General features: G+C 40.1%; 2 protein-coding genes across 4 annotated transcripts; both read left to right on the plus strand.

Moving 5' to 3' along the window:
• The first annotated feature begins 2,294 nt into the window (after window positions 1-2,294).
• On the plus strand, window positions 2,295-8,531 carry nfe2l3 (nfe2 like bZIP transcription factor 3). Its single transcript, XM_008291785.1, has 5 exons — window positions 2,295-3,163; window positions 4,773-4,853; window positions 5,329-5,436; window positions 5,662-6,136; window positions 6,242-8,531. Exons 1-5 carry the CDS (start codon window positions 2,648-2,650, stop codon window positions 7,012-7,014), a joined length of 1,953 nt encoding a protein of 650 aa, XP_008290007.1. The 5' UTR covers window positions 2,295-2,647; the 3' UTR covers window positions 7,015-8,531.
• A 2,117-nt stretch (window positions 8,532-10,648) lies between these two features.
• cbx3a (chromobox homolog 3a (HP1 gamma homolog, Drosophila)) lies at window positions 10,649-14,132 on the plus strand. 3 transcript variants are annotated; one of them, XM_008291787.1, is made up of 6 exons: window positions 10,654-10,754; window positions 11,295-11,378; window positions 11,511-11,662; window positions 11,880-12,036; window positions 12,969-13,063; window positions 13,513-14,132. In XM_008291787.1, the coding sequence occupies exons 2-6, from the start codon at window positions 11,358-11,360 to the stop codon at window positions 13,637-13,639; spliced, it is 552 nt and encodes a 183-aa protein (XP_008290009.1). In that variant the 5' UTR covers window positions 10,654-10,754; window positions 11,295-11,357; the 3' UTR covers window positions 13,640-14,132. The 3 variants fall into 3 exon arrangements, with proteins under 3 accessions (XP_008290010.1, XP_008290009.1, XP_008290008.1); XM_008291788.1 differs by lacking the exon at window positions 11,295-11,378 and having other exon boundaries at window positions 10,649-10,754; XM_008291786.1 differs by lacking the exon at window positions 10,654-10,754 and having other exon boundaries at window positions 10,764-11,378.
• The last annotated feature ends 4,689 nt before the right edge of the window (window positions 14,133-18,821 follow it).

Below are 18,821 nucleotides of genomic sequence, written 5' to 3' on the forward strand. Positions count from 1 at the left end.
TAGAGCAGGCTACATACTGTATGTATTTCACTGTTTTCTTCCACAATAAAAATCTTCCAACAGTGCAACCAGTGCCTGTTTTCATTCTGTCTTCTTCTGGTCTTTTAATTTAACTCAAGGCAGTCTGTAATCACGCCACTGACATAATCTCACAAAGGCCTTGGATAACAAGCAAACAAGAGTTTCTCTGACCAGACAGAGACCCTGGATGTCTGACTGAATTAAGCATTATACAATCCACCCTTTTAGCACGGCCTTATTGCTAATACAAAACAATGGCAACCTTTAACATTTGTTTGGTACAGATAGTTCTCATTGTGACGTAAGACTGTTAACAAAACAACAAACAAGACAGAGAAATATACCACATGTGATTTAAGATATATTATTTCATCTTAGCATGAGTGTAGCCCATAGACAGATAATAAAATTAAGGAAAAACCAACATAAAGTGTCTTAATAAGGTGTTGGGCCACCACGTACTGTCTGAACAGCTTCCACGTGCATTGACACTTCAAGCCTTTATAGCGCCACTGGTGGCCTGGACCATCATTCTTTCAAAATATCTTCCCTCATTTTGTCTTTTGATGATTGTAGTTGGTCTAAAATCTCCCATAAGTGTTAAAAGAATTGAGAGCTGGTGAATGTAAAGGCCATAGTATTTGATTGACATCATTTTAATGCTCATCAACCCCCTCAATAACCTTTAATAAGGACCCCTTCCATTAGGATGTTTCAGAATGGATCATGATCAATGATCACTTCAAACAAATTCTTATTGATTTACAGTGACCGTTCACTCTAAGAGGACAAGTGGACCCAAACTATGCCAGCAAAATGCCCGCTACAACATACCAGAACCACTGGATCCCCTCTTTGTTGGGGTCAAAGGTTAATATTTTCCTTTTAATTTGCCAACCATCTGTCTAAAGGGTACTTATAGACATTAGTCTTACTCAAGGTACTTTGTCTTATTTCATAAATGTTTGAACATACATACAAAGATGTTGTGAATGAATGTGTAAAGCAGTTATAAATTAACATGCTACTTTTTAGTTTTGGCAAAACATTATAATTCAGATCAGTTGATCAGCATCCTGGGCTATAAAAACATTTGTTGAAATGTCCCAGTGATTGCTACATGGCCAAACATTACCAACACCATGAGTCTAAACTGCAACATATTAATCTAAGAAGGACTAAATTCCTTGAATTTCTTTAACAACATTACGTTTTGTCAAATTGTGTGTCAATACAAAGATGACACAAATTATGTTCAGTGTTAAAATTCACTCTTCCTCGTCTCATTTTTTGCACACTGCCATATGTCGCTGTTGCTAAAGTAAAAGTAGCAGTACAACAATGGAAATGGGCTCCCTTACAAGTGAAAACCCTGGAGTCAATATTTGAACTGAAAAGCTGAGTTTAGAGACATAGACAAGGCACAGAAAAGTATACCGCATAGGACTTTCCATCTATTATTTAATCTTACCATCAGTTTATGTCTCTGTTTCTCATGTAGAAGACTGCAGGAGCCTACAGACAGGTGACAAATTAAAGGGAAAACCAACATTAAGTGTATTAGTACGATGTTGGACCACCGTGTACTGCCAGAATAGTTTTAATGTCTCAATTCTACAAGGCTTTGGAAGCTGTTACACAAATTACATTCAAATCACAAAATGTCTTTCCGTGTCCATTACGGCCTTTGGATTGTTATATCATTGTATAATATATGGTAATAGCCATCTTGAGGAAAGTGCAAAGTTTGAACTCAGTAATTTGAGATGTCTAGTGGGTAAGGTGTTAAGTATATGGCAGGATTCCACCCTTGGCATTCTCCTTAGTGGAGGGAGTTGAGGCATATGGTTGAACAAGTTCAGGCTGTAATTCAGTCACTTGCCACTGGGCCAAAGAAAGGGGGACAGATGCAGGTCAGTAGCACAAACGTCATGCAAATGCAGCCAAGCCTCTACCTCTGAAAAATCCCTCAGAAGCAGAACCAGAATCAGCGAAGGGCTGAGTGTCATAACTTAATCCTAAAACGAACAGTAGGCCTATCTCCTGTGTATTCCTGAGATGGCAATTGTTTGATTTGTGCTTTTTTTCGTGTGAATATTATGTAGTTAATACCAGGGCGGAGGCTTGCTATAGTGAACAACTATCGCTGGCTGTCATTGGTCAGCATCCTGACAGACAGATGTGTCGTCCAATCACATTCTGTTGCGGTGGACGCTCTGGACCAATTGGTATGAGTAATGCAAATCTGAAACGAAGTTCCCCCAGTAGCAGTGCGGTACCACCAGTTAGCTTTTCATATGTTTCATTTTCAGTTTAGTTTTTAACGTCAGGAAACTCGTGATAGCTAGTTACCGCCGACGAATAACTTCTCCGCCATAAGATACGGAAGAGAAACGTGTTTGCAATGTTTGCGCCCAGAGGTTCCTGTTAACTGGTAACTAAAGCTGATAGCTAACTGCTAACAGCTAGCATAGCTATCTAACGATTTCGCCGGTACAGGCGGACCTCTTTGTCTGACAGGGGAAGGCGTGCTCTTTTGTTAGGCTTTTCCCTTTGTCCTTTCGGGAAAGAGGAACTGTTGGGTCAGGATTTCACAGTTATCTGCAGTTCTGAAAGTATTTAGAAAATGCAAATCGCGAAAAAATACTTCACAGAAGGCCTGATTCAGTTAACGATCTTACTCAGTTTGATTGGAGTTCGCGTGGACATCGACAGCTACTTAAGCGGCTACTATTCGCCTCTGACAGAGATTAACTTGGGTGCTAGCTCAGCCTACATCCAGACACCCTTTCACATTTTGAGAGACACTCTTGACGGAAACAGTGTGCACCCAAAATGTCCCGAGTTGGACTATTTCTTTGCAAGTCGCCGGCTGCTAGACGAAGTGAGGACTCTGGGTTCACCGCGGTTCCCCACACAGCTGAACGCATGGCTGGTGCACCAAGTGTCTGCCACTGACAAGGCTGACAGTGGGCCTTCAACCAGCAACAACACTGACTCCAACACAGGGTTAGAAAGCCCTGGAGACGAGGCCAGGGATGTCAGCGAACACCTGCCTGCCAGTGGCCAAGAGGTGTGCCAGACAAACCCTGAACTCGGACAGGGGCCTTGTGGCGCTGGAGCCTGCGGTTTTCTTAAAGAGGCAAGTGTGATTTATGCACAATAAAGTTAAGCAGGCTTTGCTTCTAACTAAGCTACACTATAATCTATGACAGGTAATTCTGGCTGTCAGCTTATGTATTTGACTAACTGAAAGTCTAAATAGTCAAAACTTCCTCGATGGCTAACTAATGCTAGCTAACTAGCACCACTAGCATACAAAGATTGATGTCCATCCATCAAGTATTATGTTGTAACATTTCCTGGTGTACCAGGAAACAAAGTAACACGGTATTCTAAACTGCTGCCAAAAGCTGATAAGTGCACTCGCTGTCATTTTGTGTGCGTGCCCCAGTCCTGTGTCACAAGTTGCAAATCAGTGATCAGTTAAGTCAGGCAGTGCTTACCCAGTTAGATTAACGGGCTTACATTCATCATGACAATTTGGTAACTTAACAGACTGACCTAACTGGTTTAGGCACTTTGCCATAAAACCATTCCATGAGACAGTCAAGCATTACAAGTAATAGGTCTGCTGCAGCTGTCACCCTTCACTATAAAACTCGTCACAATAAGTCCTCTCTGAATAGTTAACAAACAAAGAAGACCCTAATAAGCACACAGGTGTAAAGCTACTATTTGCCAAGTTGGTCACTAACTGTTATTATCAAAAGATAGGTGTCATTTCATGTGACAGACATCTGTATTTTGTGGCACTTTTTGTGTTTTAAGACTTTAATCATACCCTTTATATTCAATTCTCCCAGTAATCCAGCTTTTCTAGCTTAGGGTAGAAACAGCTGCTTGGTGGATGTTATGTCCTGAGGGCAGTTGATGTCGTCAATTGTGTAACTATATCCCCTCTCTTCAGACTCAACCACCAGCTGTGGGCCTTGAGAGGTGGAGAAATGGGGCTTGGATCCACACCCTGTTTGCTTACACAAATGCGGTGGTCCACAGTTGAACACTGCCCCTCCTTGAGTTCTTGTTCACATGAATGATGTGATGTTGACACATCTTTCACTTTTTTCATTATCTTTTTGTGAAGATAATTCATCTTAAAAAATGCTGAGGTTTGTGGGAGGTACGCTGTTTCGAAGGAGAGGATGACACCTGTGACATTTAAAAGTTAAGCTACCCCAGTAGAAATCGACAAGCTCAGACAGAGCTTCGGCAGAGCTTGGCTGGTGTAGAGTACAGTTCGTCTTATTTTTGCCTCTAGCATAACGTAAAACCTGATTCAGCAGTCATTCTCCCTTTAGAACAGACGAGAACCCACCGCTCTGTAATAATCTGGTCATGGAAAATATTTTTTTGTCTGTGTGTAGAGATATGAATAATTTTTCAATGGTGACAACTGGTGACACATATAACTGTAGATGTATCAGGTCATCTCTTAGGGTAATTAGCTTAACCGTTACACTAACAAAACAAACCATGTTTCTGACATAACAGAAGAATCGTATTCTAAGATAGACAATTATCTGCAATGGCTGGACTGGGATTAATAAACCAGTAATGTAATGATCTTTGGAGGTCTTTGGATGTCCACTAATAAGTTGTTTTCCTTATCCTTTTTCCTCTGTCCTGAATCGTCTGACTATCTTGTTCCCAACTTACCAATCTCTTCATCTGCCTTTCTTTGTCCCCAGGAGGTTGATGCTAAAGTTAAAGAGGAGGAGGAACCAGCTCCACTCACTCAGCTGGCTCACAGTTCCACACTGGAACAAGAGGTATGAGTCTGCTTTGTCTCAGTTCTCTTCATCAGTTGCTGTATACACAGTGCATCACTGTTTCAAAAAGTTGTTTTCTGAATGGAAGCTATACTGCATTCCTTTAAGAGTATACACAATAGTGTTTCTCAATCTGTCATGATTCATGTGTCATACCAGCATAAATTGCAGTCACGTTAGGGTGTTTTGACCAAAAAAAATTATGTTCTCACGTGACGTCTTTATTCAAATTGCACCGTTCTGATGACCGTGCAGCTTCAGTAACACCATGTAAGAGTAGGGATGTTGAAGCACAGTAATTACTGTATGTCTCTGAAAATGATACTTACTTGCTACTACTTTCTGTTCCTTTTACAACAAGCTGTGTAGATAGATTCAAAGAGGACATTTCTCCTGAATTTTTAAGCGTTTACTGTGCTATGATGGTGGACTTTGGCAACAAAACTTACCACTTCATTATTTTTGTCCATTCCAGAGTCTCCTTGAAGGCATCACTGCACTGTCCAATCCAGCACGTCCCCATCCTCTTACCATTGATATTGACCAGCACTGGAGCAATTTACTCTCTGTTGCCGACCTTGACGTAAGTTGCCTGCTCTTATTTACTGTATTAAGCCTTGTGTAAAAAGACATTACATTTACACAAGGCTCGATAGCAGTCGTGCAGGAGTTCAGATGAATAGGCTAGGAGCCATCAGTGTGGTACAGTGGAGAGCCTTATTGTGCCATGTTGTTCTATATATTGTGCCAGGGGATTTTTGAAGCTGTCAAAAATAAAGCGCAACTAACATGTATGTCTTACATGTAGGACTTGGACTCCTTGGTTACCGAGCGTCTGTCAGACCTCGATGGTGACATCACCAGCGCCATCAGCCAGGATGTCAGTTTGCATGATGCTATGGTGTCTAGTGCTGGAGTCTTTGATGTCGCTTCTGGAAGAACAGAGTCCAGGACAGTCAACCAGCAACGAACCCTCTTCCGACTGGAATCCACTGGCTCTTCGCACTCAGATGCTTCACCAGGGATGGCTCTGGGCCTCGCCGCACTCCCCTTTGCTTCAGTATGTAATTTAAGTGGAAATGTGTCATCACATAGTACATTGGGTGGCTGCCTGGATGAGGCAGTGTTTGATCAGATCAATCAGCTAGGTCTGGAAGGCCTGGACACGATGGACACCCAGCTGATGAACTGTCTGGAGAGCATAGATCCCCAGGTCCTCGAGGACTTGGACTCAGACTCCGGTCTCTCCTTGGAGAGCAGCTCTGGAGGTCCAGTCTCTCCAGGTTAGTTCAATCTCTACAAGCCTTTATAGATTAAATGTCTTTATTGGTGTGGCTTGCGATGTTTTTCATATGTACTAACATTATCACAACTCGTCACTCATCCAGGCTCATCTGAGATGTCATCGTCGTCCAGTTCATACTGTGAAGATGAGTGTGGAGCTACAGGCTACAGCAGTGAAGTGGAGTCACTTCCCTCCAAGGGCATCCTGGATTACAACTCAGCATGGTCACCTGTTGATCTGAGTGAGAGTGTGTGGCATGACCACAGCTACTCGTCTCCTGCTTTCTTCAACCAGCCATCAGTTACACTGTCCCACAAAAGCATCAAAGAAGAGCCTCTCAGCGATGATGATGATGGGTCACAGTTGGAAGAACGGGAGCTGAGTCGTGATGAGCTGCGTGCCCGTGCCATGTGCATCCCGTTCTCTGTCCTGCAGATTGTCAACATGCCTGTGGAAGAGTTCCTGGAGGTTCTTGATGGTCACGGCTTCTCCCCAGAACAGGTGACTCTCCTGAGGGACATCCGCAGGCGCGGGAAGAATAAGTTGGCAGCACAAAACTGCCGCAAGCGCAAACTAGATGCAATCACAGGGCTCCAGGAGGAGGTGGATAGGCTGCACGCTCAGAGAGACAGACTACTGAGGGAGAAACAGCTTACAGCCAAGACAATGGGTGCTGTGGGCCAACAGATAAAGCAGCTGACCAGAGACGTCCTGGCTCGGCTGAGGGATGATTCAGGGCGGCCCCTGAACCCAGAGAGATTCACCCTGCAGTGCGGGGCTAATGGGAGGGTTGTAGTTCAGCCTGTAAGGCGACCTGCTGTTTCTACAACAGCTGGAAACAAAACAGACAAGAGGAAGAAGGAAAAAAAACAATGATGCAGTATTTCCAGCTGAGACTTGAGTTTTTAGGTTTTTGGACATTACAGAACTTACTTGCCTGACTCTGGTTTTGGGTTCTCCTCTTTTGTAAAAGTGTGTGTGGATTCACCACTGTTGGGAGCCTGAATTGGCAAAAAGCTGCAAAATGAAAGACACTCAGAACATAAATAAATAAATAAAAAAAATCTCTGTAAATAAAAGGTCTCATGGGAAAATGTAGCTTACACACTGGACATTCTTTGCTTATTCAAGATGAACAAGGCAGAAGGGGTGGCTTAAGGGAACAGCTAAGCTGCTGGCAATGCTATCAGTCTCTTTTTGTGCCTGTTAACATTAAAGTCATCGTCTTATCATTTTCACAGACAAGCGTTTGCAAGCAGTCAGGCGTCAGTGTCAACGTGGCCAACATTGTGACAGTTACTGGATAGAGATCTAAAAGGGTGGATTCTGTTTGTTTGTTTCCATGTGATCTTCCCTCTCAGCATATACCTACTCAGTATAAGTAGGGGGTTAAAGATTGTATTTATTAAAGTTTATGAGGTTATATGCATCACAAAACTGTCAAGGACAGTATCTTTTTTCAAAATAATAACTTAATGTCAAAGTGATAAGAATATTGGATCATTTGCTATCTAAAGTTTACAGATTTTTTTGAGACATTGGAGGGCATGTTGTATTAGGCAAAAAAAAAACTGAAGTGACATTTAAAAACAAGATTTTCTTCTTTTCCTTACATGTCTTAATGACATACATTATACCAATGATTGAAATGACAAGGCCTTAATTTTCATTTGAGAAGTATTTTTGTTATTGCGCGTGTACATGATCCACCTATGCACATCATCATAACAAAAATGTTGTATGAGTCTATCATTGCATGTTTAAATTAATATCGATTAATTAGTTTCGAGCACAATTTGACCTCACCCCTTTCATTTCAAGTACTATAGAGTTTTGGCAAGATTATATTCTACCTCACGGCTTAGTTTTTGTTCATTTTTGGCTAAATTTAAAAATGCCCTTCTTTTAGGGGAACTTAAGTGCACTCGTTAATGACAGATTCTTCATTGTTAGTGTGGCCCTAAGTAGACATAAACTATCCCATTTTTAAAAAAAAACAAATACAATCACCAACTCTATTTAATAAGTTTGAATGTTGTTTGGATGTTGCTTTTTTTATATTTGAGATTATCTGAGAGCAGAGTTGAGTATTAGAACTTGCCATTTTTTCATGGGTACACTGCTTTGTATCGTCAGCTGAGTGAGTGAGATAAATGGAGCATTTAGTAAATAATTTTTTTTTAAGGTTTTTTTTTTTTTTTTCTTTCTGTGTGGTTTGGCGAGAGTTTACTTTGCTGTTTGTATAAATTTAAGTTTCCTAAATGTTTTTCTTTGTTTCTGAAGGCAAATGTGTTTGATTGCATGGTGATTGTTGGAAGTATGATTTTGCTTTGAGAATTTGAGTTGCTCTTGCAGGTATTGTTCTTTCTGATTAAAAAAAAAAAAAAGATGAACTGACTGTCTTGTCTTCCCCAGCGACCCCTGTTTGAATATTTAGTCTTGGGCTTCCTCAAACTAAATGGCACTTTTTTAATACCCTTAACTTTTAAACCACAATTACCGGGACATATTCTGACAAAAGATGTAATCTGAACACTTATGAGTGCATCTCGAAAAATTAGAACATTGTGAAGAAGTTTAATATTTTCCATCAGTTGTTTAAGAAACTAAAAATGCAATATATTGTAGACTCATTACATGTTAAGTTAAATATTTCAAGTGGGGATTTTTGTTTTAATTTTAATGATTATGATTATAGTTCATGAAAATCAGAACTCCAATATCTCAAAATGTTAGAATATTTCATTTTGAGTTTGGGCAAAGTACTGTTTAAAAAGCGTAACTATTGTGTATCTCTCGATGTAGTTCAGTACATGCAACTATAATTAATGGGGAAGACTGCTGACTTAAAAGTTGTCCAGAGGACGATCATGAACAACCTCTACAAGGAGCGTAGGCCGCAGAAGGTTACTGATAAAAAAAAAAGGCTGGCTGGTGGCAGAGTGCTGTGTCACAGCATATTTATGGAAAGTTGACCAGAAGAGAAAAGTGTGATGGGAAAAGGTTCACAAGCAACTGGGATGAGAGGATTGTCAAGAAAAGTCAATTCAAGAACTTGGGAGGGTTTCACAAGTACTAGGCTGGTGTCAGTGCATCAAGAGCCACCAAGCACAGACGTCTTCAGGAAAGGGGTGACAACTGTCTCATTCCTAATCTGAAGCCACTCTGGAACCAGAGACAACGTCAGAAGCGTCTTGACTGGGCTGAGGAGAAAAAGAAGTGTGATGTTTCCGCAGTCTGTGAGGATTTGGGGTGTCATGTCATCGGCAGGCGTTGGTCCACTGTGTTTTATCAAGTCCAAAGTCAACACAGCACCTACCAGGAAATTTTAGAGCACTTTATGCTTCCATCTGCAGACAAGCATTGTGAAGATGCCAATTTCCTTGTCTAGCAGGACTTAGCACCTGCCCACAGCGCCATAACTACTACCAAATGGTCTGCGTCACCATGACATCACTGTGCTTGATTTGCCAGCTAAATCACCTGATCTGAACCCTTTAGAATCCCACAAGAGGAAGATGAGATACACCCAACCCCAAAAATACAAACGAGCTGAAAGCTGCTGGTAAAGCGACATGGGCTTCAATAACACTCAGCAGTGCCACAGGATGATTGCCTCCATGCCACGCCACATTGATGCAGCAATTCATGGTAAAGGAGCCCTAAACTGAAGCTGGACATTACTATATTGTTAATCCTTTAGTTGATTGATCTTAGGAAATATTTTGAAAGGTTGAGAACCTTAGTTTCTAATTTCCATAAACTAATTCTAATTTCCAATTGCCATAATCATAACATTTTTAAAAAGGCTTTTAGTTTTTCACTTTACGTGTAAGTAGTGGAGAATATATCAAAGTGGACTTTTTTTAACTTAAAAAATGCAACTTTGTCGTGATGTTTTTGATGCACTGGCAAGTAGCTTCTTTTTTTTTACAGCTTTAATTAAGCATTTTCTTCTTTTAGGGACAGGAGAATTGATTGATTGATTGATTGATTGATTGATTGATTGATTGATTGATATATTTATTTTGAATATGTAAAGACAAGTACCGAGTAAACAAAGAATTAATATTATATATATATATAAATGTGTGTGTGTGTGTGTGTGTGTACATATATTTATATACATACATATCCATAGACATACATACTAAATAAAATCATATAGCAAAAGAAATATTCCACAATTCTGGACTAGGTCTACATATTCAAAAAGGAGTGAGAAGAAGTATATAAACATTTGATCCCACCCCTTTCCCCTAAATTATTGATTGATAATTTACAGTTTCCTAAATGTGTATATAATCTACAATTTCTGTTTATACATATAAGATACAATAAAAAATATATACAATTTTGATACTACCAATTTATATATATATATACACACCACACGCATATCCATACATACACATATTATTATTATTATGGACATACAATACTAAGGAGAAGCTCAGGAATGCAAGCGCGTTTTCCTTCCAGGCTCCCGTAGAGGAGCGAGCAGCAGCTTTTGGCGCCTGCCCTGCACTGCCGCTCACTGCCATACCTGATATAAAGAGAAAGCTGACCGCGTGGTAGAGACGCCTCCCCGAAGCGATTCCTCTTGTTTTTTTACGGTGTGTATGCAGAGCTTCCGTATAACAAACGTTGCACCGTGCAATATTCGTGCCTAATTTAATTGCATTGCCAAACGGGTTGCGGTGCCAGTGGTTTTCCACGTTGGGCCGTATTGCATGCGGAAAGTCTGCGCAAAGAGAGCGACTCATAACAACATTAGCTGCTCTATTGTTTAAATTTTACTGCAGTATTTTGACCTGAACAACGTCAGTTAGCTTAAAAGTAGACGTGGCTATTTTAGGTGTTATGCTAGCTGTATCGAAGAGTTATTTGTGCGTAATTGTGTTGCAGAGCGGGCGTTTGCCTTAATTGCCTTGTTGCAATTGCTAATGTAAGAAAGTTGTGCCTTTTCGTCATACCACCGTCTCAATTGACGCCGGGTTGCAGGTGGCATTGCAAAGTCGAGGAAATTTTGGTTTAGAAAACGATAGCTGCAGTTAGCCCGCCGGTTAGCCATTTTTGCATTTGGCTAGCTCTGAGCACTACCTGAGGCTTAGCTAATTAGCGCCTTTTTTTTCTTTTTTTTTTTCACATTTAAGTGGTATACTGCGTCCAGGGTGTTGTACTTGTGTACGCTACTGGTCATTTATTTGAACAACAAAATGACGACGGAAGAAACTAAAGTGAGTGTGTTTACGGCCCCAGCATCCGTGGCGGATTTGGGGCCTACTTATTCTCAGTGTGGAAAAAGAGCAGCAGCTTAATGCATAAATGTGACGCAGCTGACGTTGTCGCACTCCTCCTCGTTTTCACAGCACAAAATGGGCAAGAAGCAGAATACCAAGGGTAAGAAGGATGCACAGGAGACACAAGAAGAACCTGAAGAGTTTGTTGTGGAAAAAGTACTCGACCAGCGTCTTGTCAATGGGAAAGTAGAATTCTACCTGAAGTGGAAAGGATTTACAGAGTGAGTTGCCTGGGACACCTGCCCCCTCCTGCTGAGCTGGAAGTGCTTCCCTGGTATGGGGTTGTGCTATACTTTTGTCGTTATTGTGATTGCATGAAGGAGCTGCTGCTCTCCATACAATCTGGTCTTTAAAGTTAACTATATTACTTGCATATTAATTGATCAAAATCAGTGTTGAGGCATGATGCAAATGTTGACACTGTTCCTGCTCGTTCAGTGCTGACAATACCTGGGAGCCAGAGGAGAACCTTGATTGTCCAGAGCTGATTTCAGCGTTTTTGGAAGCACAGAAGAACGTTAAGGAGAAGCCCGCTCCTGTTAAGAGGAAGGCATCCACAGATGAGCCAGAGACAGAATCCAAGAAGAAAGATGTGGTGAGTTCAATAAGTTTTGCACGCGTGGGGCAGACCTGCCTTCCATCCAGTGCTTACACATGTGCAGAGTTAGGAGACAGGTGGGTAACATCACTGCAGACCCATCATGCCCTGCACATAACCTGTTGTAACTCCTCCCTCTTGGTAGGTACTACTGAACACCAAAACAATCAGACAAAAAACTGTCTTCCCACGGGACATCAATCTTAACAATTAAATCAGTCTATAATAACAGGAACAACTCCTTTTGGATCCCTAATGCTGGACCACCATTTATTGCAAACCTGTTAATATTTTTATACCAACAGCATTGGTCTTTGCTCCATTGCGCTGTCGTTGATCACCTCATGTATATAAAATGTCAATAACGCTATATTTATTAATAACTGTATTTATTCTTATCAGAATCAGCACAATGCGTGCTACACTTTGGTCCACTTTGAACACGCTCCTTTACACATATGTGTGCTGTGCATAAGAGTTGCACTGATGTTCCTTTTTTGTTTGCCTGCTGCCCTTGTCTGAATGCATGCATATTTTTTTTCATTTTGTGTGTGTATGTGATTGTATGTACCTCTTTGAGAGCAAAGAGGAAAAACTAGACACATTTCTTGTATGTTTATGCATATGTGGCCAATAAAGCTGAATCTGATGCTAACAAGCTGTTCCTTAAGGGATCACATTGCTTGATTTTAGCAATCTTTAACATGACAGCCATTTCTCAAAATACAGAGAATTGTCATGTTGGGTAAAACCAAAACGGCGAGGATGCATATGTGTATCAATCAGTAAGACTTGTTCTTGAAGTGCACCTGCTACCAAACGTATGCTGGTGTCAATTAAAGAATCAGATGCAAAGTTCTGACGGTGTACACGAACCGCTGCCCCAGTTTCTTGCATATCCTCATGTGTAATGTTGTCACCACACTCAGGCTGAGAAACCACGTGGCTTTGCTAGGAACCTCGAACCAGAACGAATCATTGGCGCAACAGACAGTAGTGGGGAGTTGATGTTCTTAATGAAATGGTAAGTTACAAATGTTTAAAAAAAAAAAAAAAAACTCTTTATGTCAACACAGTTAAACAGTCATCTTTTTGCATGCATTGTGTAAATGCCAAGAACATGACGTCCTTTAATTTCTGAGAAAGTTTATTTCACTGCCATGTTCATTGCTGGGCAAAACGGTAACGGGTAAGTCTCACGATAGCACATTACCTCGCACAGGAAGTTAACGCATTGCTCTTGAAACATTTAGTATTCTCATTCAGTAAATCCATTATTGCTTGAGATGATACTGTGCCTTTGTTGTGTATCTCAGAGATAAGAGTATGTCTTCCTTTAATGCTGCATCAGAATTTCCTTCCAGATCAGATGACTTCTGACTGAGGGTTGAAATAATGAACGTATTGTACGTGAGGGCCCTAAGTGGCTCTAATGCTTCTCCCCTCCCCCCCTCCTCTCTGGCATTTTCTTAGGAAAGACTCAGATGAAGCAGACTTAGTTCCTGCCCGTGAGGCCAACACTCGCTGCCCTCAGGTGGTCATATCCTTCTATGAGGAGAGACTAACATGGCATTCCTGTCCAGAGGATGAAGCTCAGTAGTTTTTCCTTTGGTCGCTGCAGTCCCCTGTTCCACGTGCACCCTTTCCTCAGGACGGGATTCTCTCCTCCGGCTTGCCTTTTAGTTTTAGCAACCTTTAGTTATTTTTGAAGACGATTGAACATTCGCATCATTTGGCGGTCGGGGGGAGCTTTGTTGTCGTACATTTTCTGCAAAACTGATTGAACAGATGGTGATGGTGTTGTTGTGTATCATTAAAGAAGTCTTCCGGTATCATTGAGATTGACTGATTCCTTTGATAGAACCCATCACCCATATTCATACACGTTCAAATGTTTTGAGTTCTACATTACGGCTGCTTTAATCTGTAAAACTTTCAGTCATCTCTTTCTATGACGTTCTCAGTCTCATGTAAGATGCATTTTGTTTTGTTTTTTCCACTACGCTAGTGCTGATGTTTTGTTTCAAAAGTACGTTTTGTATACCGTCTGTAAATATTATTTTAAGTTCTAATAAAGGTTTTATGTGGCCAGATTTCCCGGCTCAGTTCTTGATTTTAAAAAAATGTGTTAGAAATTTTCAAAATTGAAACAGTTGTCAATATGATGAAAGTTCATGTAGGTTTTCGATGGCGTTTGAAACAGTACTTGGAATCCATTCGATGTGTTTGTTTTTGTACGTTTTGTGTGTCACATTTTTACTGTTTTTGTCTCCATGTTACACTTTGTGTTCCATGTGGCACTCTGTGGTCGTGATGTACGAGTTGTGTCAGAAAAGTTTCAGGACTGGTGTCACAAAAGATATTTCAAATCAAAACTACAAGTTTTCCATTTTGAAGTGATCCCTCAGGAGTCACTTTCCCAGCCTTCTCTGCCACACTACCTTACACTTCTGGAAGGATTCTTCCAGGATCCTCCACAGTGCCGTTGTCACAGCCATCTTGATGTCATCTACGTCTTCAAAACAGGTCCCCTTGAGGACCCCCTTGAGCTTGGAGAAGAGGAAAAAATCCCACGGAGCCAGGTGGGGTGAGTAGGGAGGTTGCTCCAGCATGGCCATGCTCTTCTCAGCCAGGAACTGTGGGATGCTCAGGGCATTGTGAGCAGGCACGTTGTCATGGTGAAGCAGCCACGACTCTGGCCTCTTCTCAAACTGAACAAAGCAAACGCCGCAGGATCTTTTTGTAGACGTGCTGGTTGATTGTCTGAAGGGAAAACTCATAGTTTGGGTTTGAAATACATCTTTTGTGACACCAGTCCTGGAACCTTTCTGACACACCACATGCATATATTGATGAATACATCCTAATTAAGTAGGCTTAGTGGCAGTGAACCCCTTTAAATGTTGACAAAATTTCATTGTATCCCCCCCCCCCCCTTTCTCTAAAGGGAGTAATGTCATCCCGTTTGACCTCTACTGTAGAAAAGGCTTTTACTTTTCTTGTCCGTAATAGGTTGGGGATTTAAGATTTTTGCAGAGTACTGCTTCCCTCTTTGCCAAATCATGTTAGTAAAGTAATGTTAACAGTAGTGGGAACTCTATTGTCCTGATGACATAAATACTGTAAATATACTTAGAATGTTATAACAGCACAATGCATTAATCAGAACTTAAGCTTTTTTTTTTTTTTTTTCATTTGTGACAGTATTTTTTAATTGTGACTTTGAATCTTTCGCATCACTGACTACCTTTGCAGCAGTGTGGAGAACTCATGACTGGCATTAGGGCATGGGAGATGGACTTCGGACCTTTGTGCATTAGTGTGGATGGCCTTTCTGTGCCAACTCAGAGGTTTCTGTTTCCATGGAAGCAAATCTCTCAGGGTCACTTCTAAATGACAGATTTACTTGGGAGAAGGATTCTAAATTAACTAGTTTTTCTTCTCGGTATGTTTAACCGCCAAAAATGTTAAGAAAGGAAAAAGCTATTAAAGGCTACTGAACTTCTTTCTGCATTTAAGGCCCATTAGAGATGAGTCCTGACATGACAAGAATCCTTACATGAAGGCTGACCTACAGGCATGTTGGCAAACAGCCATATTTCCCGAAAGGCACCTTAATGTTCTGTTAGAGACAGAAATACCATGTTGATGTCAGTATAATGGATGAAGAGCAGCGAGACAGTTCACACAGTTCGCGAACATCTTAAAGCTACATGATCAGTTATAGCAATTTCCACCTTTTGACAGTTTTATATATTGAGTTCAGGAACAGCAAAAGAAATCTCTTTTATGTCAGAGGAAAGATTTACGATAAGTAACACACCGGATATCAGTTATTCCGGTTTTCGCTGGATTTCTTTCAAATTTGGAGCATCTTGATTAAATCAAATGTCTAATCAATGCAGCACACTCATGACCTGTGTGCTGATCTCACCATGCATTCACAACCGACAGCTACATGAGATCTCTAACATGAAAATGTGAAGCTCAGTTACTTTTAATATAAACATGAATTTTCTACATGTTACATCCTGGCATAAATCACCATAAGCTTGATGTCATAGCATACAAATGACTTAAAATACATCTTTTTTTTTCTTCTTTTTTTTTTCTTTTTAATTGCACAAGAGTGACTAACCAGAATCTAATTTTCTGCTCAGATTAATTTCATAACACTGTCAAACTGACAGACTCTTTAACTGTTGACCCGAGATAAAGAGGTCTTTATATGCAAATGACCAGCCTGCCTGAGTTACCTGAAGATTTGTTTAGCTAAGGTCATGTCTCACCATTTCTTTTAAATCCTCTCCCTGGGTGGACTGAATTCACGAATACTTCTAAAAACTTCGGTAAGATCTCCTTGATTTCCTTCTTCTATCTAAACTGTTGCTGCTGTGTAGTGTAGCCTGGTCTTTGCTCTGTCAGGATGGTAATATTGCTGAATCAGACTTGCTGAAAAAGTAACAACAGCAAAAAACTAGACGTTATATCTGATGTTTTGGCAACTTAAGAGAGCACTAAATTGAGAGTGAAGCTGTAAAAACAACTTTTTAACTGGTGTAAATGAAGAAGAATGTACTGATGATTGAATATCCCCCATGTGAGCTTCAGGCCTGTTGCTGTTAACACTGCATCGTATTGCGTTTACTCCTAACTCTCTGTGGAAAATGCTTACTTTGTCGGTCCAATGACAAGTGACTACCTCAATAATTAACTGCGCCCTGCAAAATGTAAGCCAATAAAATCAACATGCATTTCTAATTTCCATCTGGAAGGAATCATACTCGGCCTATAAATCAAGCTCTGCAGCAGCGGGGTGGTTGGAGGCTGCACTCTTAGCTTATCTTACAGTTACCGTCGTGGACGGCCAGAGCTGTATTCTACGTATTAAACGCTTATCAGCCACGGTTCAACGAAAAATGTTAAAAGTGTATCAGCTTCCACTTGTATGAAATAAATTCTTTTGTGGTTGAATGAGAATGTGTTCTTTGAGGGTGTCACTCAACAGGAAACTGGAGGAAGATACAGTTTTTTTTAAATAATTGTTTCTTGGGATTCAACTTAACATATCTAACAAAATCAAAGCCTTGGCATGACAACTTCAATTCCTCAGGGTTCACTAGAGTTTAAATTGGATTTCTAAACATAATACTTTTGGGGGGGTCACACTACTCAGAATGCATTGATGCTGGCTTTAACAGTCATCAAAGTAGAAAATACTGAGAGTAAAAAATATACTGAAATTGGAATTAGGTGATGAAATATTTATCTTTGAAGTGGGTGTTTAAAACTGTATCAATGCCTTTGAATGCAACCTCCTCCTGAATTGCTCAAACTCTAAAAGCTAATGAAATGAAAAATGAAATGAAAAAATACTTTACTTATCCCAGAAGGGAAATTCAATAATAATAGCCGTCGATCTGTTTTATTGTTTTACTGTTCATTTTTAATTTGTGTATCATCAATCTGTTTTATATTAGTTGTTTGACTTTGTATGGCTGCTATCTTGGCCAGATGTCCCTTGTAAAAAAAAAATTCTAATCTCAATGGGACTTCCTGGATAAATAAAGGTAAATAATTATTTTTTTAAAAAACATCAATCTTCAGGAGCAGGTTGAACAGGATTTAAAAAAGAAAATAAACTCAACATTTATTTTAGATTTGAAAGTATTGATAAAGACAGAGCGAATAACACAGTAAAGACTTTTATATTTGTTTTACAAACCCTGAAATGAGCAAAGATTTATGTTGTTTGACATTAGTATAAAAATAAAAACGCCTACAGCTTACCAAAAAAAAAAAGGACTAATTTTGAACACATAAATGAGCAAAAAGAGAAGATCATGTAAACGCTGATATTTTTGATAATGGTGATTTTTAGTATCTCTGGTAAGCAGCATGAAGAATTACTGGCCTTATTTTCTGAACTTTTAGGTCCACCAGCTTTATAGTTTCCACTGAGTCGCCATTAGCTGGCCTCCTCCCACCAGGTGATACCATTTAATCTGATCCCAGGTGAATAAGGGACAGGTGTGTTCTAATGGCACACATCGCGAATCTCTCTCAACAGAGATTTTGGATCATTTTCTCCCGGTTAGGCAAAAATGAAGAGTTAAATTTATTTTTTTTTTTCTTTTTACCATTTTTTTATTTATTTATGGCAGTGTGGCTTGCCTGGGGGAGAAAAGGAAGTTGCACTTAGCAGTTAGAAATTAGTAGCTTAGCAGGCCACAGTGGTAGTAGTTCAGTTCAGGCAGGGCTAAGTTTTGAGCCGGATCACTGAGTCTATCCTGATTGTTCACAAACACCACATCACTTCTCTGGAGGTGAAGAAAAGAAAGGTAGGAACAAACTGGAAGCAACATTAGACTTGAAATGATTTTCTGTTTTATTGTAGGTTAAGCAGAGGTGGGGTGGTTGTTTGTTTTATACTAGAGATGGTAGAAACTATGTCCAGAGAAGTGTTTTTACATTACAAAGAGGAGGACGACTTCTTTAAATTCTGTCACTTTATTTTTTAAAATTATCCTTTACATCAAGTGTAAAGTAAATCGGAATTTGCTTAAAGTATCTCTGTGTATGTATGAGATGAGCCGACATCGTATGCTTAACTTCTGCATATAGTAGTGCCTTGTCTCAGCCTGTTATCTGATCTCTGATAAGGTTAGAAAATCACATCAATGTATTTGCTCATAAATCAGTGGTTTCATGTTGCAACTTTTCACTGCAAGTTTATTTTAATAGCACCAAGTCGCAGCATATGTCATCTCATAGCACTACAC

This window comes from Stegastes partitus, unplaced genomic scaffold (genome assembly GCF_000690725.1).
Source record: "Stegastes partitus isolate 25-593 unplaced genomic scaffold, Stegastes_partitus-1.0.2 Scaffold762, whole genome shotgun sequence".
Taxonomy (NCBI): domain Eukaryota; kingdom Metazoa; phylum Chordata; class Actinopteri; family Pomacentridae; genus Stegastes; species Stegastes partitus.

What these genes read in the sequence shown, in the direction of transcription:
- nfe2l3 (XM_008291785.1), top strand. Translation starts at nt 2,648, where the DNA reads ATGCAAATCGCGAAAAAATACTTCACAGAAGGCCTGATTCAGTTAACG. An exon ending in GTTCCACACTGGAACAAGAG is followed by an intron (nt 4,854 to 5,328) that starts GTATGAGTCTGC and finishes TGTCCATTCCAG; the next exon opens with AGTCTCCTTGAAGGCATCAC. An exon ending in TCTCTGTTGCCGACCTTGAC is followed by an intron (nt 5,437 to 5,661) that starts GTAAGTTGCCTG and finishes TCTTACATGTAG; the next exon opens with GACTTGGACTCCTTGGTTAC.
- cbx3a (XM_008291787.1), top strand. Translation starts at nt 11,358, where the DNA reads ATGACGACGGAAGAAACTAAA. An exon ending in AATCCAAGAAGAAAGATGTG is followed by an intron (nt 12,037 to 12,968) that starts GTGAGTTCAATA and finishes CACCACACTCAG; the next exon opens with GCTGAGAAACCACGTGGCTT. An exon ending in TTGATGTTCTTAATGAAATG is followed by an intron (nt 13,064 to 13,512) that starts GTAAGTTACAAA and finishes GCATTTTCTTAG; the next exon opens with GAAAGACTCAGATGAAGCAG.